At 36.7% G+C, this 27616-nt stretch overlaps 2 protein-coding genes and 1 long non-coding RNA gene across 4 annotated transcripts in view; 1 reads left to right on the top strand and 2 right to left on the bottom strand.

Moving 5' to 3' along the window:
• CYYR1 (cysteine and tyrosine rich 1) overlaps positions 1–27616 on the top strand; it is a 108055-nt gene that overhangs the window by 68606 nt on the left and 11833 nt on the right. For both annotated transcript variants that reach the window (XM_033232231.1, XM_033232230.1), the window contains exon 3: positions 24527–24684. In XM_033232231.1, coding sequence (XP_033088122.1) covers positions 24527–24684 — 158 coding nt within the window. The remainder of the gene's footprint in view (positions 1–24526; positions 24685–27616) is intronic.
• Positions 892–1326, bottom strand: LOC117095632 (60S ribosomal protein L34-like). The gene has a single exon (XM_033232232.1). The coding sequence runs from the start codon at positions 1285–1287 to the stop codon at positions 934–936; it is 354 nt and encodes a 117-aa protein (XP_033088123.1). The 5' UTR covers positions 1288–1326; the 3' UTR covers positions 892–933.
• The window catches only part of LOC117095633, a 148733-nt gene continuing 131351 nt past the window's right edge, over positions 10235–27616 (bottom strand). Inside the window, exon 3 of the long non-coding RNA XR_004442116.1 lies at positions 10235–10322. This is a non-coding gene — a long non-coding RNA (uncharacterized LOC117095633). The remainder of the gene's footprint in view (positions 10323–27616) is intronic.

Below are 27616 nucleotides of genomic sequence, written 5' to 3'. Positions count from 1 at the left end.
ATCATTCGTACTTGGTTCTGTTACTGGTGACAAATTCCGCCATCATACTGTGAGATACTTGGACCTTGTTAAGATATGCTGGATTCTTGAACCCTCTCCAGAATGCTTCAAGTTGATATGGAATTCTTTTGGCTGCATCATGTCTCCTTTCATCCACTTTTCCAGTATCCTTATGCCATTCGTTGAATTTCTGCTTCAAAATTCCTTTGGGCTACAGAGAACCATAATATGCAATAGAGTTCAAAATATAAGTAAAGCCTTTTTGAATAGTTTTTAAAATCAGAATAAATAATTAATAGGAGGACCTGACAGCATCTTCCATGAAGAAAATGCAGATTTTATTTTTTGTCCCATCTCTCGTTTGTATGGATTTGTACAATTCAAATTTTTCAAAGGTATTTTTCCCCTTTGCATCCTATACTTGAGCTATTATGATTATCTGAATACATAATATCCAGGTAAGTGTTTTATTGTGACTTAAAAATATTACTTGCTGAGGAGCAAATTGATGATTTCTGTCAGCTCTTCATTAGATGTCTTAAATCTTTAAGAGACCACAGCAGTGGATGTTCTTCAAAAGTGGTCTCCAGGCAACAGGGTTTCCAGGCAGATACTCTGTGGACACAAAAGTGAACAGAAATGAGATGGTAAATTTAGAATAGGGAAGAATTTCACATACATACAAATATTATAGTGCCTTGAAGAGAGGATTCCAAAGGAAAATTTTCACTCTACAAGTAATTTATTAAATATGGGATTTGTAGTTATTTATTCAGGATTTGTTTCATAATACTTTAATTTTTACCAAGAAAATACAATACTCAGTATTATCCTCTTTAAATGGAATTTTTATTTAACTTTGATCATTTACCTCAAATTACTATTTTTTTTCAGCAAGTCTTCATTTTTATTACTCAAAAAAGTTTCATTTTTTTATTTAGCTTTCTGACTCTGTGCTTGTGCCTTCAACACTTTCACAACGATTTTCTGCTCCTCGATAAGGAAAGCACGCTTGATCCTGTCACGAACACATTTAGCACACATGGAACTACCATAGGCCCTGCTGACATGTTTCTTTGTTTTGGACAATCTCATAAGAACTTTAGGTCTTACAGCACGAACCCCTCGATGTCTGCCTGGGCACACACCACATGCAGATTTTGGTGCTTTCCCAACCTTCTTGGTATAAAGGTAAACAATTCTATTACCAGGGGTTCGGGACAGCCTAGTTTTGTTAGAGGCTGTATTGTAGGAAAGCCTCCGTTGGTATGTCAAATGCTGGACCATTCTGAGTGCCTGCAGACAACGTCCCCGGAAGAGCACTATTTTCTTGTTTTAAAGAATGAAACAAGTGACTAAAGAAGTACGTCCCCCACTCAGGAACAGGTTCCAAATTATCTCACTAATGTCCTCCATAAATGAAGTCTCTCCAAGTTCTTTTAGTGGTGTTAAAATTATTCTACCAAAATTAGAATTATTGTCATAGAGACTGATTGTTTTGTGGACTACAGAACAGCTCTAAAATTGAGCCTCTTGTAAAAAAGAAATGATAAGATTAAGGTTCCACCTACTTGCATGAGTTCCATCTACTTGCATTTTCCTTGTCCCACCTAGCTCCAAAATCAAGTATAAAACAGAGACTTTTGACTACAGCAAATACACTCAGACCACATCTGTAGGGCAGAATGTAAACACTTTGGCAAAAATAAATTAGCTCATGTGAATAAGAAATAAAAAGAAAAAAATTCATCACAGAAATACTCATCTATGAGAGCAGACTACCACCTGTTTCACATATGGTATGAAAGATAAGAGATCTTTTAAAAAATCTCTTCTCCAACATTAGCTCACTGGCATATTACAACATAGAGACAAACAACAGAAAACAGAAAATATATGTGGAGCTAAACATATTATATAATGAGACTTATGGACACCTGCTTATATATGCAAAGAATCGGAATCCTCTGGAAGAAATAGACACTGTCATATCTTGCCCTTGTGTGCATCAAGACTTAGATAAATTATAAAAGCCAAAATAATTTATTATTTACTTGCTGGAGAGTTTGCAGCCTGAAAGAATTTGTGTACAGGAAGGAAACAATTACCTTAATTTTCTTTAAATTTATTTAACTTCATAAGTGACTTATTCTTCTCTTATTGCTTTGTAAATGTAACTAACCAAAGTAATTATTAGTTACTTTTCGTGTCAAATTTGCTATACATTTTTGCCCACTCCCTGACTGTCCTCCTAAGCAAGCAACATAAATATATCCATTTCATCTCCTTTGCAAGATCAAGAAAAAAAGAGCAGTTCTCAATTCTATACATAGCAAATAATTCTGCCCATGCTGCCTTTTGCACTGGGGAGCAGAATATCTTTGGTCTGTTTGGCTTCATTCAATTTCTGAACATCTTTGTCTTTAGTCCTTTGCCTTCCTATAGAGACTGTTCTAAATTTCCAAGACATATTGCTTTATTTCATGAGATTTGAGGTGCATAAATCAGTGCTTTATTTTTAAAATTGAGGATGAAATATTTTAGGATATAAAAATGATTTCAGTACTAATGTTCTGGACAGTTTTTTTTGTTTTTTTTTTTTTTTACTGCTTTTATTTTTCTACTCAGATATCATACATATTTCTTTCTACCCTAAGTCATTGAGGCACTAGGGCAAGCAAGCCAAGATCCTTTGGTGTATGTTTTTGTCCACTTTCATTAAGATATACTTATCCTTTGACACTTTTAATAATACTCATCACCTCCGTTTCTCTCATGGTGTGCTCTTCATCGTCAGTACACTTTGTAGGCTGTCTTCAATTCTTACGATGTTTCAGAGAGGTAGATAAGTGGGTATTACTGGTCAGGTTTTCATTCAGTCTAACTGTGGGAATCCTTCCATCAAGATAACATAAAATGAAATTGGGTCCCATTATCTCCACTGTACAGATGACGAAAATGAGACCAAAAGATTAAGTGGCAAACCAAGGGGGAAAAGAAAGTCCTTGTGAATACAGTAGAAAAGTCTTTTCAATTCCAAGTTTCAATTCTGAGTCTTTTGTGTTTACCATGTTACAGACCTCTCTTGGCTAGGGAAAACAAATGGAATGTGAATGTGATGCTTTCGAAGTTTCTGTATACAACCTTCTGTAAGAATTAGAAGTGATAACATTAACCAAATACACTGCACAACATGATTTGTCTGTCTTAAGTTTAGCACTAGAGAACTAGGGAGGCATCTATTCAGAACAGGCCTTTGCCGTCTTACTTATTTTATTTTATTTTATTTATTTATTTATTTATTTAGATGAAGTCTTGCTCTGTCACCAGGCTGGAGTGCCGTGGCGTGATCTCGGCTCACTGCAAACTCCAAATCCCTGGTTCAAGCGATTCTCCTGCTTCAGCCTCCCAAGTAGCTACGATTACAGGCATGTGCCACCATGCCCAGCTAATTTTTGTATTTTTAGCAGAGATGGGGTCTCACCATGTTGGCCAAGATGGTCTCGATCTCCTGACTTCATGATCTGCCCACCATGGCCTCCCAAAGTGCTGGGATTACAGACGTAAGCCACTGCGCCCGCCCTTACTGATTTTATTCTAAGGAAATATGTCACTCACTATGATTTCTTAGATGAAATGTCCATCCTTTTCTTTGAAAATCTAAATGGTACATAGTACAACTATGATGCATAATAGATAAGCAAAACACAACTCTGTCCCACTACTGTTTTACAGGAAACTTTCTACTCTGCTGGCTGAAAGTTTGGCACATCTATGACTTTCCTGCTTACTCTTAGTCCTCAAGTCTTCTGTGTCTCAAAACACTCGAATTCAGAAATTTTAAATGTCTAATCGAAGATGTCAGTAAACATCTTAGACTTCATGCAAGGCTTATCCCCATCTTCCAGCTGAGGCCAGCAGTCACTGGGTCAGCTGCCCTTGGGGAGAGGGGTGTGGCCAATTGCTGTCTCTTCCCACTCATTTCCCACCCAGAAGTCCTCCCACCCCCAGTGCAGGCCCACCAGTGTGGGAGCTGTGGTTGGGGACAGAGAAAAAGAGAAAAGAGGAAAGTTCTTGTTCAGCTCCTGATAAGTACTGTCCTATGTCACTGGGCCTCTCTAATAGCAGCCCCCAGTACTTAGACACAGCTTCTCCCCTGCTGGCCTGGAAGCCTTGCTGGCATCTGCTACAAGTGCCTGCTTTCCCTTCCTCCTTGCACCACTTCCTGGCCTTCCATCATCCGCTCCACAAAGATTCAGACTCTCCTGTTGTAGCCCATTACCCTTCCAGGGGGTAGTTTCAGGACCTAGAAGAGCTCCAAGCTGATCCTCTATCCTATGTGGCCCACATCTGATGCATGGATAGTTTACTTTCTTGCCTGTTATGGACTCAATGTTTGTGCCACCATAAAATTCATATATTGCAGCCCTAATTCCCAAAATGATGGCATTAGGATCGTGGGGCCTTTAACAGAGAATAAGGTTTAGATGAGGTTAGGAGGGTGGATCCCCTACCATGAAGGGATTAGGATCCTTATAAAAAGAGGAAGAACCACCAAAGCTTCTTCTCTGCCATGTGAAGACACGGCAAGATGGTGGCCAGAAAGTAGGTCCTCACCAAGAACCAAATTTGCCAACACCTTGGTCTTGGACTTCCCAGCCTCCAGAACTATGAGAAACAAATTTCTATTGTTTGAATCACCTAGCCTGTGGTATTTGTCATAGCAGCCCAAGGTAACTAAGACATTGCCCTATTTTGGGTGGGGTATAAATTTCCCCACACAAGCCCTTTCCCGTTCTCTCCCTGCACTACCATAGATCCCTCCTCTGAAAAAAAAAAAAAAAAAATGTGTTCTGTTCATTGCTTCTCCCTTTCCCTTCCCAGTTTTCCTTTCCACTGCTCAAAAATGTAATCCTCCTCCAGCTAGTCTGATCCACTCACTGATCTTCTGGCATTCCAGGTGCATTCAGACGCAGCAGTCTTTCACAAACATAACCTTCTGCTTCACTGTCCAACCTCATTTCTAGCTTCTCACTCACAAATATTGTTAGGTCCTGCACTACTGGACTTGTGCAGTGACCCAAATGCACCAGATTTTCTCCTTTCCTTCTGCCTGTGTTTTGCTTTTGCCTTGCTGTATTAGTTACCTGTGGCTGCCATAACAAATTACCAAAACATTTTAACTTAAAACTAGAGAAATTTGTTCTCTTGACATTCTGGGGACCAGAAGTCTGAAAATAATGTGTCAGCAGAGTCATACTCCCTCTGGAATCACTAGAGGAAAAACCTTCCTTACCTCTCCCAGTTTCTGGTGCTGTCAACATTCCTCAGCTCATGCTGAAATCTCTGCCTCTACAGTCACATGGCCTTCTCTTTTTCTGTCTGTCACATCTCCCCTGTGTGTCTCTTATAAAAATACTTATCATTGTATTTAGTGCCGACCCAGGTAATCCAGTATGAACCGTACACCTCAAGATTCTCAATGTAATTACACCTGCAAAGACCCTTTCCAAATATGGTTAACATTTACAGGTTCTGGGAATTAGGACATGGACACATCTCTTTAGGGACCATTTCTTTCCTCACATCAGTTACCACAGCAGCCTCCCAATTGGTGTCCCTGTCTCCATCCTTGACTTTCATGATCTATTTTTCATTCTACGATATAATTTTGAAACACACCTGATAAAGTTTCACTGTGTCCCCACCCAAATCTCATCTTGAATTGTAGTTCCCATAACCCCATGTGTTGTGGGTGGGACCCAGTGGGAGGTGATTAAATTGGGGGCGCAGTTACTCCCATGCTGTTCTCGTGATAATGAGTGAGTTGTCATAAGATCTGAGGGTTTTATAAGGGGATTTTCCCTCTTTGCTCAGCACTTCTGTCTCCTGCCGCCACAAGAAGAAGGACATGTTTGCTGCCCCTTCCCCATGATTGTAAATTTCCTGAGGCCTCCCCGGTCATGCGGAAGTGTGAGTCAATTAAACCTTTTTGCTTTATAAATTACCCAGTCTTGGGTATGTTGGTATAGCAGCATGAGAATAGACTAATACAACAGCTCTACTCTTGCCACTGTTATTCTTATGTTCCAGTTTTCATGTTAGCATGGCTCATAAGACCCTTCATAAGCTAGACTTCATTCTCCAAGCACATTCACACATTCTCCAAGCACATTAGTCAAACACCCTCCAAAGCTGAATACAGAACTTGCTGTCTTCAACTTTTCTCTCTTACAACAGGCCTGTGCTATTTTGCCTTCCTACTAGTTGTTTCCTCTCCTTGAATACTCTTTCTCTTCTTCCTTGACTAACTGATCTTTCAAATATCATTTTAATTACTTCTTCCTTAACATCTTTACAACTTGGATTTGATTCTACAAGAAAGACAAGGTCATTTTTAAAAAGCAAATCTGCTAGCAAGAGTGCTATGAGAAGCATGCCAACAAAGAAAAATGGCTATCGAGCCTTCAAATAGGATGTCATTTTTGTTATCTGTCTTTCTTCCTGGGAGAGGCCAAATATGACACTTTCTAGATCACTGTTGAATCCACAGCTCCTAGAAAAATAACTGACTAGGTACTTCATCTGTAGTAACTGAATATATGAAGAGATGTGTTCCTTACTCTTTTTCAAGAACTTAGCAAATGTAAGAGGTAGAAATCTTGGAAAGCTGACACCAAATTTAGCTTCTTGAAATTTCAAACCAAATAAAAACATATGACACAAATGAAATATGTCATCTGAATAAGACACATAGTTCAAACTTTAATTCAATAGAGGGCATAAGATCAATATTTATACATATTGATCTTACAAGTCTGCTGAAGGGAAATGGTCACTTGTCTTTCAGTGTAGAAAAGAATGTGCATTCTGTAAGCATTTTGCAACATAATAGAGGGGCTTTGATTCTAAATTGATTAGTCTCCCCCAAATTGTTAGTTTTACATTATTAGGATATCATTGTACGAGGCAGTGTGTATGACTCCTTCTAAGGTGGGTCATATGGATATGAGTCATACTTCACTGAGTTCATGGTACTTTAATAACTTGAATTTCAAATAGTAAAAGAGTAAATTATATTTCTTAGCCCCATGTGGTACTGGAACTTCCCTTAGGGAACAATATAAGAAGCAAACTATCTCCTAGACGCAGAAGGGAAAAATAAAAGTCAAGATTTATGGAATAGGGCTGAAGGCTCTATAGCCATTTTTCTTTGTAGGCATTCTTCTCATAGCACTCTTGCTAGCTGGTTTGCTTTTTAAAAATGACCTTGTCTTTCTTGTAGCATCAAATCCAAATTCTTGTTAAAAGGCTTATTTTATGTTCTATGACATGAATGATACAAGATTGATGAAGCAATCTTTGAAATCATGGACTGGTGAATTGATTGGCATAATCCAAAACTGTTTCTATAAAACAAGTTATTGATGTTGTTCCCTGGAATTTTTATGATCTGGACTTCCTGCTGAGGGTACATTAGTAGGAAAGGGTCCCTTTTGGAATTAAATCTGACCAAATATGAGGATGTTTTAAGGAACAAAGTTACTAGAAAGTTGACTTTGATTCCCAGTAAAGAAAATTTTAAAACTTTGGCACAAGTGCAACTTAGTGTAGCAAAGTTGTGTGTTGTTTGGTAACCTTTTTAAATTGTTAAAACTAAATAATAAGTTACTGTTCAACAAATATCTTTCATTACCAGCAGATATTTTCAAGTTTGTCATCCTACTAGATGTTAATGTTCCAAAAACAAGGAAAATTTTTGAGTAAAAGTTATAAATGACTGAATGAAATTAATGTATATCTTTCCATTAAGATTCACCCACATCTGGTGGGAAACTGATCTTCCTTGCTGAATGTGGGTTAGATCAGCAATAGGATATTGCATAAATATTCTATAAATATTGGATAAATATCAATAAATATTCTATTTATCTGGGTCTACACAAATTTGGAAATTTCTAGCTTGCTAGACTATTCTCCCCATTGGGGATGCACTGACCTGTCTATTTTCATATAATCAAACATATCCTTCAATGGCTGTACATAAACAGAAAAGATTGTTCAGCATCTTATTTCTATAACATTTTGTTAATATTTACTAGTTTTGTATATTTGCCAGAAAAAAAATGAATCTATGTTAAATATTCATTTTGTACATCCATGATTTCTTCCCATATTTTAAATGCATTTAGTAGACTGAGAAGAAAATAATAGTAATATTAACAGTATTTCTTTCATATAATCTCTGTTGATGGAAATACTTTAACTTAAGTCGCTATCTCTTTTGTTCTTGAGAGATTGATGCTAAAATATTCTTCTTTTCCAGTTCCACACATCTGAATCTACCTGATATTTCTTTCCCTTGGGCTCTGTCCTAGGCTTCCTAAACAAATTTCTATTGAGACAAAGCTCTTAAGCAGCTTCAGACTCCTTGGTGAAAATATTTGCCTCTAGTTACATCAACTCAGAGATTCCCAATCTAGCTATGTATTAGCACTACTAGGGTAACTTTAAAAATATAACAGTATCTTGAGCTCATCTCCAGAGATTCTGATTTAATTGATTTGGCTTAAGGCCCAGACATCAGCATTTTTTTGATTTAACTGAAACCTAACTTGAAGCCAGAGTTGAGGATCACAGCCTTCACTCCAAGACAAAATGGGTTTGGCCCTCAAATTCTTTACCAAATCTGGTGCCCTGCCCTGCCCATTCAGCTAAATAACTGGGGAAGTCTAACAGCCATACCCAAGTCCTTGGAAGTTTCATCTGCCTTCTAATGTGGTATTTCCAGGGATTCACCACAGTAGTGCTTCCATTTTGTTTCCTGAATTTAAACCCCTTTGAGATCCCATTTTGATAACAAGATTCTGGAATCCACATCCTCTTCTTTTAATCGTGAAGTAGATTATGCTGCTGAAACAAACTCTGAAATCTCCGTGGCTTAGCCCAATACGCTTCATTTCTTGATCACGTCAACAGTTCTCCCTCAAGTTAAGACTGTGTGACTCTGCCTCCTTCCATATTGTGGGTTGGCCTTCCCAGAATCCTTTGCTCCCAGTCACGCAGACCCGCTCCGGGAGCACAAGGGTGGAAGTGGAAACAGGTCTTTGTGCAGTTGGAGTCTAACTGGATCACACAATGCCCAGTTAGACAATGCTCCAATGCAGTTGGAGGTGACAGGAAGTAAACGTGACTTTATTGAAGTGACAGGAAGTAAACATCACTTCCTTTAAATCTGTCGGGAAAAGTTAGTTACGTGGCCCTTCTGAGATGCATAGGAAGCTGGGAAATGGAGCCTCGCGCAGATCATTGGCAAGTCTTAACTGATGCAAGCTTGCTGCTAGCACTCATTCGATTTAGATGGATCTGTGGACCCAAAGATTATTACCCCTTTAATTGCTGTCGCTGTTAGATCTACCTCTCTCTGCCCAATCTGCATTAATGTGATCAGAAGAATCTCTATCTGAAGTGATAGCCCAGACTGTAATTCTCCTTATTCTGCCTGTCAACATAGGCAATATAAGTTATGTGAATAACTGCAGGTTGCCTAGTTCTCTAAATCTACACAGCTTATATTGACTAACTTTCTGCTTCTCTGGTAGAAAAACATTCATTTCTCAGGCTGTTCCTTATTCCTTTTGCCTGTCCTGGTACATGAAACATAATTAAGTTTGTCTGACTTCTGGAACATAGAAAAGAAACAAAGTTGTGGTGTAAGAACCATCACTCCCATGGCTCAACCCTGGCGTAAATCTCCTCTCTGGTAAGTTCCCTGTAACACATTACTCTCACAAGAGTAAGTAGCACCCTGGCCTATGGGAATTTCAAAGAATACAGTGAAACATTCAAACACATTATAAGAACTGCCTCTAAAAATACATCTGATTTTTAAATCTTTTTTGTTCTCCTTTTAAAATTGACAAATAGTAATTACATATATTTATGGGGCACAATGTGGAGTCCCAGTTCATGTATACATGCATAACATATTCTGAAACTGTTACCCTTTTAAGGGAAAAAAAAAATCACGTGAGATATCTTCCATACCAACTACAGTGTCCTAGTGTAGCCCTCTTTTGCCAAGGTTTTTGAGACAAAGGTATATCTTTCCAAATTAGAAATAAGTAATTAAAATTTAGCTAGATAATATGAATGACTACATGCAGTTATAATTACTTATATTATTTAATATTACCTTGATGATTATTACATCTCCACAGACTTGAGATTGTTGCTTATCTTGGCAATACATAAGAATTCTTGAAAGAAGATACTCTGTTTCTCCCCCCTCAGAATTGGAGGTGATGTTGGGGGAGATAATTCTGTGAATAAATATGGGTTAATTACAGCTAGTCAATATTCATAGAATTTTGTTCTTGTTGGACTGTAATTAATTATCACACCAAAATTTAACTCACTTCTAATCTTTTTTCAATGTTCTCTAAGCTGAGATTTCCATTTCTGCTTTGCTTTTCTTTCTTGACCTGAAGCAACTGTATTATTAAAGTAGAATTTCTGCTAATTAGCTGTGGTACTAGGGAGCTGGAGGGAACCTTGGGCATTGTCTGATCCAATTAGATTCCAACTGCACAAAGACCTGGATGGAAAGATCAGACTGCAGGAAGCAATCTAAGAATAACTCAAAGATTATTATTTTTAATTTATGTTTAACAGAAGTTTAAGAACATTAGTTTCAGAGAAGGACAATTAAGAGTCCATTGATAGTACAAGTAAAGCAAACTTCCTATCTGTGCATGCTCATTATGCTAAAAGTTTGTGTAATGCAGTATGAAAGAGTAGATATGCCTTTTACAAACATGTTCATCTTTGGAAAACAAAGGTGGTTAAAGTCAGACCAGTAAGCAACAACAGTTAGCAAAGTTTATCTCCTGCATTCCTTGTGATACCTTTCCAGGCCTGATCCATCCCTTCTTTCCTACAAGGTGTCAGAACCTTCCCTCTCCAGAGGTCACTCCTTTGGGAGCAGTAAGAGATCTAGTAGACCAAATTTACCTTAAAATGTCACACACATTCAGGGTATTATTCCACAACGGAATAAACTTCCTCCAGACTTAGTGACTTTTAAATACTAGGAGTGTCCAATAGCTTTGGGTGACTTGGGATAGGATAGAGTTATAATAGTCCTTTAAGAGTTTGAACTTGATAACTTTAAGACACAACTAACTTTACCTTCAATGGTTTTTCCTGAATTCTTTTCTCCCCACCTTCTTTCGTGTTCAACTGCCATTGCCAAGTTAAGTCTTTTACCATCTTTTGTCCAGATATTTAAAACAGTGTTTTAATTAGAATGCCTGGATATAGTCTGGTACCCATCAAATCCACTCTCCATGTTACCCTTAAACTTATCCATGTTTAGACCATTTCACTTGTTTTCCCATGAACTCCAATAAAAAGTTCAAGTTCTTTACAGTATCATTAAAGACATTCCTTATCTAGAAGACCCCACCCAAACCTTTGCTTATTCTCCAGCCTTACCTCTCTTTTTTATTCCAGCAACTGTCAACTTTTCATGGTCCCTTAAGCACATCATGATATATTACATTCCTATGGCATTTCTGTGTTCTTTTGATCTGCATTGTGCTTCTGCTCTAATTTCATCAACCCTTTAGGATTCAGAAAGGGTTAACTGTCTCAGTTAACTCCCAATCACATGCATATACACACAACCTCTCTCTCACACAACCAATCTCTACTCACACACACTCTCACACATGCTAACACATTTGATAGATGCTGTACTGTCTGCTGTCATAGAACCTAGTCTGCACTTCCCCATTTGCATTTAATCCTATGCATTGTAATTACATGCATATGCATGTGTCTTTCCCAGTCTTTGTCTTCCTTAAATTTCCAGCTAGAGATTTTTAACATTGTTTCATGATGCATAATTTATTCTTCTCTTTGACCTTGAGATTGATTTTTTTTTTTTTGAAATATGATCTGCCAGAACAGATGGCCACTAGAACTCTTCATAGCCTCACTCCTGCAAACTTGCCCAGGACTTTGTGGTACCACTTACATGTTTAGATGAAAGATAAATGGAACTGAGATTTGGGGGCATTTGTCTCTGTCATTCATTCTTTATAATTCTAGCTCACATCTGTAGACTCAAACGTGAACCTAGAATTCTAATAATGTCAACCATACAAAGTTGCAGTGTGTATGAATGTCTGTGTCATTGTTTGCCAATTCCCCTGCCTCTGCTACTAAATTGAGCACCTCTATTTCCTTCATGTCTTTCTCACTGGTTACAAATGACAGGTCTAGGGACCGGTATCTAATTAAAGCTAGGCCAATTACAGTATCTCTGGCCTTGGCCACGTGAATTGATATAAAGGCAGGTCCCCAATTCTAGCTAGGCCAATCATGCTCCTTCTCTGGGATTGTATCTACTGGAATAAGATGAGATTGAGATCTAACGGATAAACATAAAACTCAGAAACTATTTGGAGCTGTGTATTAGCAGCATCTATAGTGAAAGAGAATGATATTGATGCTGTGATGAAAATAAGTTGCTTGTGAATTTTAATGAGCATGAAGCTAGACCCTAAGAGGAAGCCAAAGTATGACAGCACCAATCAATCACATCAGGCTGATAAAGGTGAGGTTGTGAGCAAGACATTTGAGGAGGTGTGACTTGGCAGGAACTGTTGGGTCTGGGCAGTCTCAGGCTTGTGAGAGTTGTGTGCAGATAATAAATGTCAGAACCAGGCAAATCACTGACAGCCCCAGAACAGGAGATCTCCCTAGCAGACAGCGATCAATCACAGGCTTGTCTCAGCAGAGAATGGGAACTTGTGAGGACCCAGGCAAAGGATCACAGTGGCCTGGGTGGGCAGGCCAGCTTGTAGTGTGTAGACAAAAGCAATCAGTAGAGCCACAGGAGAAGACACTGGGTTAGGCACGTGGACTCATTGTCCGGGGTCTACTATGCCATCACAGTTTGTTACCTTCTTCAGCAGTTACTTTGGAAAGGTTTACAATCTCCACTATCAACCCGAGTTTTATTAGAACCTTATTAAATCTTTAAATATCCAACTGCCCCCAAAAAGTAGATGCTGTTCTGCCAGGTCATTGACTGTGTGAGCCTCCATATTTATTTGAAACTCTCCATCTTTGAATCAATGGAAATGAAAGAGTATTAGCTCTGAATTTTCATAATCGCATTCAATCTTTTAAGTCTTATATGCTCTCAGGACTTAAATCTCAACAAATGGACTTTCAACAGAAATCCTTGTAGTCACTATTAAAAAACTAGTTTGTAACTTTTTTTTTCCACTCAAAGCACGACAAAAAGGTAAAGAAAGAAAAAGAAGAAAGTCCTGTCTAAAGTAATCACCATAAGCAAGTTAAGGTAATTAGCTTAGTGGGAAGTTTTGGCAAAGGTTACTTCAAAAGGGTGAACCATGCCAATGCACTATAAATGAGAGTATTGTATCTAGAAGTAATTGAGGATTTTTCAGGTTTGGAATGAGAAAGGCAGGAAAGCCTGTGTGCAGTGGTTGTGTCTATTTGACTCTAGTTTGTAATTGCAGGTTTCATATTTTTCTTTTCAACACATTTTGATAGACTGTATTGTGTGGCAGAATGCAATTACCCATAGGGAAGGCATTCTTACACTCTTGCCTTTCACTCACTGCCCCGTTGGATCAGTCATCAGGTCTTAGAGCTTAAATTTCACAGACATTCCAGAAATTATTTTCTCCTCTCTTTCTCTACTTCCCAAGTAGAATTTTTTCATCTTTACATGCTTAGTGCTTAGTAGAGTGTCTGGCACTCCATAGCATTTGTTGGGTGGATAAGGAAATGAGAGCAAGGCAGGCCATTGCAATCTACTCAGCTCTGTGGTGGAAATTAGGACTGCCAAGCTCCAGTTTTAACTCTAGCACAAAACTAGCTGGAAGAACTTTGGCAACTATTTTATTTTAGCTCCTCACATACTTGGTTTTCTTACCATCAAAACATGTGAGTTGCATTCAGTGTCCCTAAAGTACTCTCTGGTTCAAAAACCTGTTACATGTAACCAAGAAAAAGCATGAAGAAAGTATTACTACTCTCTTTAGTGTATTATATTTATACTTTAAAAAGAAAATCAGTTCTCTTTTGCTGAGTATGATCAAATAATTTCATTGTTGTCTTGTCATAGTCTTCTATGCCCGGAGATAGTTGACCTTCAAAATCTCTTTGTTTACTATCTAGTGCATGGCTCTAAAATCCTTAAAGTCAAGTATTATGTATCATTCAACTTTGTATCGTAGTATGCAGAATACTGCCAGCACATACTGATGCTCAATATATATTGCATTTTTTCCTTTTTATTTTTTTTGAGACAGAGTCTCATTCTGTCACCCAGGTTGGAGTGCAGTGAGGTGATCTTGGCTCACTGCAACCTCTGCCTCCCGTGTTCAAGCGATTCTCGTGCTCATCCTATCAAGTAGATGAGACTACAGGTGTGTGTCACACACTGGCTGATTTTTGTATTTTTTGTGGAGGCAGGGTTTCACCATGTTGGCCAGGCTTGTGTTGAACTCCTGGCTCAAGGGATCAGCGCTCGTCTGCCTCCCAAAGTGCTGGGATTACAGGTGTGAGCCACTGCCCCCAGCCGCTCAATATATATATAATGAGTGAAGTCGTGAATGTTGCTATCCAGTGGTAGTCATTTAGAATTGTAGGCAAAATGATTGAGGGATAAATCAAACATATAAGGTGTTTTGTTTTTCAAAAACGAGTTTGTTTCTCCCTCATGCAAAGGAAATCGGAGTTGGTATAGCATCTCCATGTTGTTATCAGAGATAGAATTATACCTATTTCAGTACTACTGAGTCAGTACTGCTTTTCCAAATATTGCTGTTAAATAAACAGTTAAATGAATCACTTTCATGTACATATCATTAAAATGTTCTAGCAACTTCTGTAACTATGATTTACTGCATTTAGATTTTGACATGTGGTATGCTGTGTTGTGCAGTCTCAAAGCTGTACTGACAACTAACCAAATAATGACATTTGGTATCCACAGAGTTAAACATATATCTTATATATATCATATATATTATATGTATACAAACAATACGTGTATGCATGTGTATCAAACCTTATAGAAAACTGAAAAATTGTGTTTGATTTTTTAATATGACCATTTTTGAATCATATGTATTTGACTCTCATTAAATCTATATTGGCACAAACTCAGGTAGGAATTGGGCACTTGTTCAGAAAACTCGGTCAGTGCAAATAAGTGCAAACCAGGCAGTTCTTAAAGGGTACTTGTTGTTCATCAATCAGAGCATTTACCATTGAACTCTAGGGATAAAGTGTTATTCTGTAGGCCGTGCTACAATCTACAACATATTCAGGACCACTTTTTAGTCTCATTTTGTATACTACTTTGACATCAAAGTAATGTATAGATTTCTTGACGATCTCTCACTGAGCCATAAAATTTAATTCTACCTAAGATATGAAGAACAATCCCAATTAATGAAATTGAATGCAGTCTCTTTCTCTCCTGGTTCTGATATGCATTTTTAGAACTTTTCTACAGGATCCCAGTGTACCTGTATGTTCCTTAAAACTGCCATTTCCACATTAAATATTTGTTTTCATTTAAACTGTATAGTAATTTTGGCAAAGGAGTTGTATTAGGTGAGATTCAGTTGGGTAGCATATCACACAGACACATGTTCTCACTCAAACTAGAATAACAGAGACTTTAATAACTTTTTTAAACTAGTTTGTTTCTCACGCAAAGGAAATGGGAGTTGATATAGCATCTCCCTGTTGTTATCAGAGATACAAACTCCATCAAACTCATACCTCTTCCATCCCTAGGATATGGCTCTTGTCTTCATGGTCTACCTTGGAGACTAGAGCTCAGCCATTACACTCCTATTTCAGAAAGCTGAAAGGAAGGTAAGATAGAACATGGGAGAAAAATCCCATTCCAGCCATCTTTTAAGGAGATTTCCTGAGAATTGACACAAAATATTTTATTACAACATATTTTCCAAAACTTATCATGTAAAAAAAAAACAAAAACACTAGCTTTAAGGCCACCTGGAAGATGTAGTATTGGCCAGGCATGGTGGCTATGTCTGTAATCCCAGCACTTTGGGAGGCTGAGGCAGGCAGATTGCTTTACCTCAGGAGTTGGAGACCAGCTGGCCACATGGCGACATCCTGTCTCTACACAAATGACAAAATTAGCTGGCCATGGTGATGTGTGCCCATAGTGCCAGCTACTGGGGAGGCTGAGGTGGGAGAATCACTTGAGCCCAGAGGTTGAGACCTCAGTGAGCCACCGCACTCCAGCCTGGGTGACGCGGTTAGACCTTGTCTGAAAGAAAGGAAGGGAGGCAGGCAGGAAGGGAGGGAGGGAGGGAAGCAGGGAGGGAGGGAAAGATGTAGTCTTTATTTTAGTCAACCCTCAGACTTCTTGTATCAAGGAAAATGTAGAAAATGAATATTGGAGTACACAATTGTCTCTGTCATGGGGCTTGAGTCAATAAATCATGTAAATTTATTCATTCAAAGAGATATAATTTCTAGTTTTATTATCAAGAAGCTAACAGAAAGAAGTTATCTCTGAAGCCCCAAGAAAGAGGATATGTTGAGTGAAGTTATTAAGAATGTTACAGAATTTTTTTTTTTGCAAGTAATGTAGACTTACTGGAAAAATTACATGGATTGGTGATCCTACTCTCCTAAGCATTTTACACACGCAGTAGTAACAATATGTAATAACAATTTAACTATTCAAAATTATAGTCTTCTTGATACACATATACATAGATGTACATGTAACCAGATTCATAGAGATAAAAAAGGAAATAGAGATAGTTCTGAGATCTTATGATTAATATAAGTACTGTTAATACTGAAAATTATACTCCATTGAGTTTGTTTTTCTATTATTTTCTGTAATTATTTAAGCAACAGAGAAGAAATTGCATTATTTTTAAGTTAAGCAAGTCAAAGTGTTACTAAAATTGCCAATGATTTTATAATAGAATATTGTATTCAAGGGTATTATAATATTTTAACGAATTGGCCAAAAGAATGAATTATTGAGGAAATAGAATCATCTGATATGCAATTTTGTCAAGATTTATTCTCAGCTGGGCTCGGTGGCTCAAGCCTGTAATCCCAGCACTTTGGGAGGCCGAGACGGGCGGATCACGAGGTCAGGATTTAGAGACCATCCTGGCTAACACGGTGAAACCCCGTCTCTACTAAAAAAATACAAAAAACTAGCCGGGCGAGGTGGCGGGCGCCTGTAGTCCCAGCTACTCGGGAGGCTGAGGCAGGAGAATGGCGTAAACCCGGGAGGCGGAGCTTGCAGTGAGCTGAGATCCGGCCACTGCACTCCAGCCCCGGCGACAGAGCAAGACTCCGTCTCAAAAAAAAAAAAAAAAAAGATTTATTCTCATGTATGTAGTCAACTTTCAGCCCTATAGTTGGAATAGGATTTGTAACATTGCTTTAATTCATCTCATGTGTATCATCACAAATCTTATAACAAAAGATAAAAATGCTTTAGCTTCACTTAAAATTTATTTTTTTATTTTAATAAGAAATAAACCCATTTTAAGTTTATTCTTTTGAAGTTATGGTTACTTTTTCCAGAAAACTCTCTCTTCTGATACATTTACCTTTGACTTATTTCAAAGGTAAAGGTATTTTATTTCAAACTCTTATTTCCCTATGGAAGTTTCTGCTAACAAAAATATTCTAGAATTTTCCCCACTTTTTACATAGGTATCAAATATCTTTTTGGTATCAAATATAGATGTCAAATATCTGCATGGCCTTTTTAATTTTTCTATTTTATTGGGGCTGCTGTTACTAAATTATTACATAGAATATTCATAAGCCCTTTGATTTACAGTTTTATAAAATGCATTTGTAAATTGGGTCATATCCAAGAAGAAGAGAAATATTACACTGGTGTACTTTTCATATCTGCTATTTTCCTTAAACAATATTTAATATTAATAGCAAAACCACATCATGATAACTAGTAAGCTGCTGTATAGCAGTGCTAAGCCTAAAAGTGTTACTGTAACATGGCAACATTATCAGAATCTTGCTTTACTAATGAAAAACTATTTATGGAATAAAATATATTATCTCTGAGCTTTGTTATAAAAGACAGTTTCATATGATTATTTCAGCCACCACAGATACGTTTAATATCTTGATTATAAAATCTCATTTTGCAAAAAAAGAAAAAACATTAGCTAAATTAGAACCTAGAAACAGTCCCGCACAGGCCAACTGATTTTTGACAATGGTACAAAAGCAATGCAATGAGGGAATGAGGACTGCTTTTAACAAATGGCACTGAAGTAGGTGGCCATCCACAGCCAAATAATCTATTAATAATGAACCTCAACCTAAATCTAGTACCTCATACAGAAATTAAACAAAAATAGATCATAGGTTTAAATACCAAATGTAAATCCATCAGTCTTTTAGAAAGAAACATAGGAGAAAGTCTTCAGGACCTAGGGCTTAGTGAAAAGTTCCTACATAAAAGAAAAAAATGGTAAATTAGACTTCATTTAAAAACGTTCGCTCTGTGAACGACACTGTTGAGAGGATGAAAAGATGTGCTCCAGACCAGTAAAAATATTTGCAAACTACGTATTTTATAAAGGACTCAAATAATTCTCAAAAGCTCAACAGTAAAATAACCAAGCCATCCAATTAGAATATGGGTAAAAGACTTGGGTAGACATTTCACTGAAGAAGATGAATGGCAAATAAGCTTTCGAAAAGATGTTCAACCTTGCTAGCCGTTACAGGAATGCAAATTAAGACCATGATGAACTACCACTACACGTAATGTTTTATCTATTAAAACAGCTAAAAAAAAATGTACAAAACTACGTACTGGCAAGGATGCAGAGAGGATCTCTCATACCTTGCTGGTAGGAATGTAAAATAGTACACTCACTGTGGAAAATAACTTGGCAGTTTCTTTACAACTCAAACATACATTTATCGTACATCCCAGTAATTGCACTTCTGGGCATTTATTGCAGAGAAATGAATACTTATGTCCACACAAAAATCCGTACATGATTGTTTATAGCAACTTTATTTGTCAAACCAAAATGTCCTACAATAAATAATGGTTAAACAAACTGTGTTATAGCCATATCATGGACTACTACTCATCTAGGAATGAACTACTGATACATGCAGAAACTGGAATGGATTCCAAAGGCATTATGCTGAGGGAAAAAAGACTATCTCCAAAACTCACATGCTGTATGATTCCATTTGTATAATCTTCTTGAAATGACTAAATTACAGAAATGGAGAACAGATTAGCGATGCCTGGGGTTATTGATGGCAGAGAGAAGGCATGTTGGATATGACCGTAAAGCAAAGTAACAGCAAAAGGGAAATATTTTGTGATGATGGAATAGTTTTGTACCTTGCTTGCTGTAGTGGTTATATGACTCTGTGCATGTGTTAAAATGACATAGAACTATACATACACTTTACAGCAATGTCAATTTCCTGCTTTTCATGTTGTGCCATTGTTACTTAAGATGTAACCATTTGGGGAAACTGGGTGAAGGGTACATGAGCTCTCTCTGTACTCTTTTTACACTTCCTGTGAAATTATAATTATTTTAAAATAAAAGTTTAAAAGGAGAGGAAAATGTGCAAACCTTGCAAAGTGTTGCTTTAAAAGAAATACATTCTCTGGAATTTTTTCAAGGTTTTAATGATGCCAGATTTTTCAAATTAATAGCTTCTCACTTTGCAACAGTTGACTGAGCCAATTATTTATATGCAGAAAGGTAACTATTTGTTTATTGTTTCTTTTTATTAATTACAAAGTAAATATTGCTGTAAATTTTATACTTGCCATGTCTTAAATAACTAATTTATGATTGCTAATGGGTATCAAAGGATCAAGGGCACCAACATCATGATTTAATCAAAAAAACTAATTTAATACATTAGTTGCAACCTCATTACTGACCTCAAGAGCAGGCACTTTTGCAGGAGCTGCCAACAAGGAAACAAAATGTGACTAATTTTCTACTTTCCTCTATTTAAGAAAAGAATTAATGAATATAAATATGTCCCAATTTGATATCTTAACAGCTTCCATAACACATAGTTTGGAAACTCTGTGCCTGAATAACTGGGCCATTGATTATTTCTGAAACATAAATTAAGTCCTCTAGTTTAATCTTATTTGGACCTGAAACTTACAATAAAGGAAGTTTCCAGATTACTTTTAGTTTTCTTACTTCAAATTATCTCCTTTCATAGATCTTTTTTCTTGAAAAGACTTATTTATTAGACTACTAGACTCTGCTATTATTTAATTACTAATAGCAACACATCCAAATATGTCTCACATTCTGCCATCTTAATAACAAAGTAAAAATTTCTATAGAAGTATTTTAAAGAAGTTTATTGATATTCCTAATGGCATTGTATTTTTGTCTGTGAGTGGAGAAAAGTGTTAGAGAGAAAAATATCCTCTGGAAAGTATAAATACAGCTTCACAATCCCTTATATGCACTTTCACTTTTCAGAGTTTTCTGAGGATTTCAGAATTGCAGATGAAAGTCATTTGGTGGCCAGACTTGACCTGAACAAACCTGGGGCTTTTGTCTAGTCCCCATATAATCTAAGAGCGTTAATATTCCCACCTTCACTGTAGGAATGTAAATGTTCTCAAGATGCTGTCCTAGCTGCCCCTGGGTATATTTTACGATGTGTAGTGTACGTATTTTCTTTACAAAATCTGAACATTTCTGACTATGAGACAGATCTGGCCCCAATGGTTTGGGGTAAGAAATTATGGCCAGTCCCAGAAAAGTGTAGGATCGATGTTCAGGTACCACCGAGAATAAGGACCTATTTATCCAACAGATAAGTCCAGGAGCACAAGACTCATAACAAGAAATTTGGGAGGAGATTCAAATGAGCACCAAACTGACGTTCACTTTATAAGCCAGGAAACTGAGGCGCAGAAAGGTTGAGCAACATGCCCAAGGTTCCCCAGCTATAGTTGGTACCTAGGTGATCTTCCTTTAGAGATCATGCTTTTACACCACAAAGAATGGTTTGTGAAGACTTAAACCTGTAAGCCTCCATAGTGCAACCCAAAAGACAGCAGTCAAAGCGGAGCCAGAGACTGGGTCTCCGAGATGAAAGCATAAGGATTTCATGAAAGTTCGTATCCTTACAAGTAAAACTCCAAGCTCCGGGATACTGGCAGTGGGGCTGATGCTCCCCAAGTATGAAATTGGAGAATCCTTTCATGGAGAAAAATGAATAGCCCCAAGGAAAAGATCTATGGGGACTGATCTCAGTTTGTCCTGTTCCTTGGAGTTCACCTGTCAAATTCTGGCTTGCACACTAAACTTCCAAGTAGCTACTTCAAGCATTTTTTTTTTAATAGGAGAGAATTCAAGGATCACCAGACATTTGAAGAAAACATCAAACATGAATGAGATCAAATGAACAATCAATAAAAAAGAACCTAGACAGGACGAGGAAATACAAACAGTGGAGAAAGTATCAAAGAACATATCATTGGTGCTTTCAAAGATTAAGAGACTGCATCAGTGGAAGAAACACAGGCAATGAAAACAGGGAGGGGAGTGCAATAGAGGATGAGATAAAGCACCCGAAAATTAAAAATAAGATAACTGTAATTTAAAGCTTAGTAGAACTTTGGAAGATAAAGTCAATGAAATTCTCCAGAAAGTAGTTTTTTAAAAAGGATTTTAAAAAACAGTTAGAGAATCAATCCAGAAAGTTCAGAAGCTTATTTCAGAATGGGTTTCCAGAAAGAAGAACACAGAATATAGTGAAGAAAAAATTAACATTGTATGGAAGAGTTTCAACAAGTGAAGGACATGAGCCTCTGAACATAAAGAATCAAAAGGACCTGGCAAAATATATATATTTTAAATCCAGGCACATTATGAAATTTTAGAATGCCAAGAGTAAAAAGAAAATGCTAAGAACTTCCAGAAAGACAGAAAAGGAAAAAACAGCATCACACAAAGAAAAGTAATTATAATGCCATGGGACTTCTTTACAGCCGCTCTAAATTCTAGAAGACAATGAGCAATGCCCTCATATTTCTAAGAAGTAATGTCTTTCAGTTTAGAATTTCATACATAGATAAATTATCAGTCACGTGAGAGTGAAGCACTGAGTCATTTTCAGGCATTCGAAGACTTGAAAAATCTACTTTCCTTTGAGTCCATTTTTAAGAAGCCATTCAGGAATGTGCTTCAACAAACAATGCAGTTCACCAAGAATTAGGTCCAGAAACTAAATGTGAGGACCACCAAACAGGGATCAAGGGGAACAGTTCCAGGTTCAGAACAACCAGTCAGTAGTCTTAGTTGCTGTAAGAAGGAAATCATCATGGGAACAGAACAGAACTGATAAGCTATTTTACTGTGTTTGAGTAAGAAAAAGCTACTGATAATGTGGGAAAGATTTCTAGGAATGTTTGCAAGGAGTGGATATCAATATGTATATGGAAAAATTAAAATTCATGGAAATTGTTTAAAAATTATAAGTTGTAAAAGAAATGCAATAATAATTTGTAAAAGGTAACCAGGATTCATTGCTTGGCTCAGCAGATAGCAAAGTTATGGTAATGTAAATACTGAAGACTGATTTAACCAGTGATAAAGCTTGTCTGAGAGATCTACATTCCCAAATACTGTTAGAGGTAAAAACAAAAAAAATTAAAGAATGTAATAATAATATTGAGAAATAGGAGAAAGGGCATTAGAAAAAATAACTGAAAGGGTTGAAGTGGTTGCTTTTGGTGAATATGCAAATGAGAAAGTGAATATTTTTATTTTTCCATATTTACAAGATGATCAAGTTTTTTGTTATCTGTAAAAAACTTGATACACAGAAATACAGTTTTACCTCATGGCAATTATTCCGTTATTACTGGTAGCATCCTGTTAATACTTGCTTTTCCATTCAATACTAATTACTAGCATTCAATACTAGTAAGTATTGAAAATACGGATTAATTGAATTAGTATTCAATTAATACTGATTAATTGAATTAGTATTCAATTAACACTGATTAATTGAATTAATATTCAATTAATACTGATTAATTGAGTTAATATTCAATTAATACTTGAATTAGTATTCAATTAATACTGATTAATTGAATTAGTATTCAATTAATACTAATTCATTCCCAGAGGAAAATAAAGCATTCTACCATAAAGATACATGCATGTGAATGTTCATTGCAGCACTGTTCACAATAGCAAAGACATGGAATCAGCCTAAATGCCCATCAGCAACAGACTGGAAAAAGAAAATGTAGTACATATGCACCATGGAGTATTAGGCAGCCATAAAAAAGAATAAGATCATGTCTTTTGCAGGCACATGGATGAAGCTGGAAGCTAACATTAATTAACTGAATGAATATGAATTACTAGCAATAGTAATAGCATTACTATTAAGTTAACCATGTATCATAAACATTTCACTTCAATCCATGTGGATCTCTTGACCTTTTTAATCAATATGTAAGATTCATTTTCTGATGATTTTTTTTCTGTCAGTCCTCTTTTTACGGACATTAGGATGTTTCTCCTATTTTGCTATTAGCCACAACACTGTGATGAACATCCTTGTTATAATATTTATGCTCATATGCTACATTTCCTTAGGGAGCATTGCTAAAAATGATGCTTCTTGGTCAACATTTATATTTTGATAAAGATTTCCCCATTGCTTTTCAAAGTAACAGAAAAATGTAGATACCTACAAATTCTATTCCCCACAAACAATCATAATGTTGACTCTTTTATGCTGTTCGGCTTTTTTTCTATTTATGGTTTTGTTGCATGAGCTAAAACTTTCTGGGGGAAAGAAACCATTAACATTAGTAGAAATCGAAGTTTTATTTACATTCTTCCTGAATTTAATGGGATACTTGTTTGTCATAATGTTCTCTGGATAGTTTAAAAATATGAAGTTTGGTTTGGTTTTCTTTTATTAAGAAACAAATATTCTTCTTCTATGAAGAGTGTTAATCAGGAATGAGTGTTAAATTTCCCTTAATATTCTGACGTCTACCAAGTTGTTTTCATTAAACACATGCATGCTATGCCCAATAGATAAAGTATTTACTGTTTAGATACACAGCAGAATGGTTTTTAAAATTGTTACTTTGGAGAGCATATCTAAAGAATTGTGCTTTGTATCAAATCATGAAGTTTAAGAACCAGAATCTGAATGGTGAGTTGGTCAACTGTGCTAGAAGAGGATTTTTATAACTTTTTCATATCTATTGAAATACAGACTATTTGCTTTACCAATTCAGGGAACTTCTGGGTTAAAAAAAAAAAAATATCCTTAAGAACATTTGTAAGGAAACACTTGTTCTAGAATCATGGAGCGGTACTAGAAAGTCCAAAGAATGCTTACAAGCCTTTTGAGTAAATGTACTTGTTTTTCTTTTTAGGGGCACTGCAATTGCGGGCATTGTTTTTGGAATAGTATTTATCATGGGGGTCATTGCTGGGATTGCCATATGCATCTGCATGTGCATGAAGAACCACAGGGCGACCCGCGTGGGCATCCTCAGGACAACTCACATCAACACCGTCTCTTCCTATCCTGGTGAGCTAAACTGTTGACTCTCAAAGGCTCAGATTTGTTAGTTATCCTCTGCTCCTCAGAGAGAAGGAAACATTCTAGATGGTCACTAAAAGCACCTCCAATTTCATACAGTATTTCTAGGTACATATAGATTGAAGTTCTAGCTGAATCAAGATTATTTAGATCCAAGTGATACAATCCATTTCTTTTTTGAAGATATTCATATTTTCAATGTTTGTTTCATTGACTACAATTGCCAGTCAGCCAGAATTAAGATAAATAGGCAATTCACACCCACTGTGTCTACCTGCCAGCGAGTACTGACAAGTAATTATAAAGTATAATGTATGTCTCAATAAACTGGCATCTGATCCAATAGATATATATGTCTTGAGAAAAAGTATTGAAGAAAATTTTCATATATCTTCATTACGTCAAGAGAACAACTTTAAACATGATATTGAAATTCTCAACAGGCCAGGCACAGTGGCTCACGCCTGTAATCCCAGCACTTTGGTAGGCCAAGGTGGCTGGATCACTTCAGGGCAAGGGTTCATGACTAGCCTGGCCAACTTGGAGAAACTCAGTCTCTACTAAAACTACAAAAGGAAAAAAAAAAGTTCAACAAAGAGCACGGGTAATATATTAATAATTTGACAAATATTTACTGAGAATATGCTAGAAGTTCCTTCTATATATAAAATATATTGAGTACTTCTGACTTCATAAACAAAATATTGCATTTTGCATTAAAGGATTTCAGTAATGCTTTCTAAGTCAATCTGTGCATGTACAATTTGACGTATAAAAGGCACGCAAGTTCTAAATTTAACACACCCTGAGGAAGTTAATTTCCTATCCACACTCATGTTTTTTCTTTCTTTGTCTCTACAGGAAAAGAACAGAGTACCTTCTACATGTAACTGTGCTTTGTATTTGTATTAATTTCCTGTACTGTCCTTCCTCTGTCAACTTTTTTTTCCTATATCATCTTCAACTTGAGGGAGCAAATTTCAGATCAATATGAGTATGATAATTCCTCTTGTTCCTCTTTTGTCAGTTCTTGTTCTATAATATTTTCATACTGGAGTACCTGATGGCTCAGTCTTGTCTTTTCTTCCCTACTGTATCGACACTTACCTCTTTGCTTGGATTGAGTATTACAACCTCAGGGTAGTAAGTGCCATTTATATGCTAATACCTCCCAAAGTTATGTATCTCCAGTCCAAACCAAGTCATTTTATCCCAGTGCCTATCGAACATCTCCATTTGAGTGTCTCATAAATATCCCAAATTTGACATGTCTAAACTTGGATTTCTGATCCAAGTTTTGGATTTCTCCCCAAATCCCTCTCCACTCACAGCCTTTACCATTTCACTTGATGGTATCTCTATCATTCTAGTTGCTCAGACCAGAAACCATGCACTCTACCAGGAAAACTTCTTGGCTCTACCTTCAAAATACACTATTTTGACTACTTCTCACAGTGAGAAGTAGATGTTGTTACTCCCCCAGTTGGAGAACTTCCTCAGCTCTCACTTCCTTTACTCTAATAACATTCTGGCTGCTCTCCCAGCATCCACCCCTTGCCCCCTGGGGTCTATTGTCAACCCAGTAGCCAGAGTGAACCTTTTAAAGTAGATGTCAGATCGTATTACTCCTGTGCTCAAAATCTTCCAGTGGTTCCCCATTTCCCGCAGAGGAGGCACTAAAGCATGTGGTTCTTCATTTTATCCAATGTAAAAGGCAGATTCTTTACTGAGGCCTTCAAGGTACTGCATGAATTGACTGCTCTTTTTATTTCCCAGGCCTCCTTTTTTTTCTACTGTCTCCCTGGCTACTTTGCCTCCAGTCACATTTTTTCCCTTGCTGTTCCATGAACTCACAAGGCCACACTCCCACCTCTTTGCCTAGAATACTGATTCTATAACTTCTTTGACATCTCTAATCAAAGGTCACCTCCTGAATGAAGTCTGCCCTGATCACCTTATTTAGGATTGTAATGCGTCCCTCCTGACAGCATCCCAATTCTCTTTGTGCTGCTCTGCTTTTTATCCAGAGTGCTTTTAATCTTCTAAGATATTGTATAGTTTAGCTAATCATTATGTTGACTGTTTATCGTTCATCTCCTCTTCCTAGAATATGAACTCCGTGAGGCAGAGATCTTGGTCTATTTTGTTCAACACTCTATTCCAAGCATGTAAGACCAGGCCTGGCACATAATGGGCACTCAGCTGAATGAATGATGAACAAAACTCATGAAAAGACCTGATTTAATCATATATCAGTATCCTAGGGAACTGACTTTAAGTTTCACCCTGGGATGTACTCACTACAAAAGCAACATGCAATTTCAAGTATTCCCAACTTGCAAGAATATTGATAGGGTTACTGTAAAGATGTTGGAATATAAGGGAAAAAATAGATGGAATTATTTTTATTATTATTTATACCTGTCAATTTTTCCCTTGGTCTACCCATTACCCAAGAGAAAAACAAAAGAAAGTCAAGACATCAATTGTAGAGAAGGTATAAAGAATTGTGTTGCAGATAACGTTCTAGATACTCATTAGCTTGATCAAAAAAGTTTAATTGAAAGTAATGTTTAAATATTTGTATAAAATGTTTAATATTTTATTTTACCTTTCTGTAAGTTCAAATTTTGAATAAAGTTAGAAGATACTAAATGTCACTATAGTAATGTAAGGTCACATGTTTTCTTGGGTTTGAAATTTCACTTAGCAGATGGAAACATGTTTTTTAAACTTTGTAGTAGCATCATTTATACTTTCAGATCACAGGAATATGTTGTATTTTTATTAAATGCATTCTTCTCAGAACTGAATAATGGAAGAAACATAATGAACCTCATGCTGAAAACATTTTTACGGCCAAAAAAACTAGGTCTTCAAAACATAATGTGCATGATTACATCTCATTTCCTTCTCAAAG

The sequence above is a fragment of the Trachypithecus francoisi genome, unplaced genomic scaffold (genome assembly GCF_009764315.1).
Source record: "Trachypithecus francoisi isolate TF-2019V2 unplaced genomic scaffold, Tfra_2.0 Lachesis_group14, whole genome shotgun sequence".
NCBI classification, from domain to species: domain Eukaryota; kingdom Metazoa; phylum Chordata; class Mammalia; order Primates; family Cercopithecidae; genus Trachypithecus; species Trachypithecus francoisi.
Note: the sequence above shows the minus strand (reverse complement) of the source record. Positions and strands in the feature narration are given on the sequence as shown.

What these genes read in the sequence shown, in the direction of transcription:
- LOC117095632 (XM_033232232.1), bottom strand. Translation starts at nt 1,287, where the DNA reads ATGGTCCAGCATTTGACATACCAACGGAGGCTTTCCTACAATACAGCC.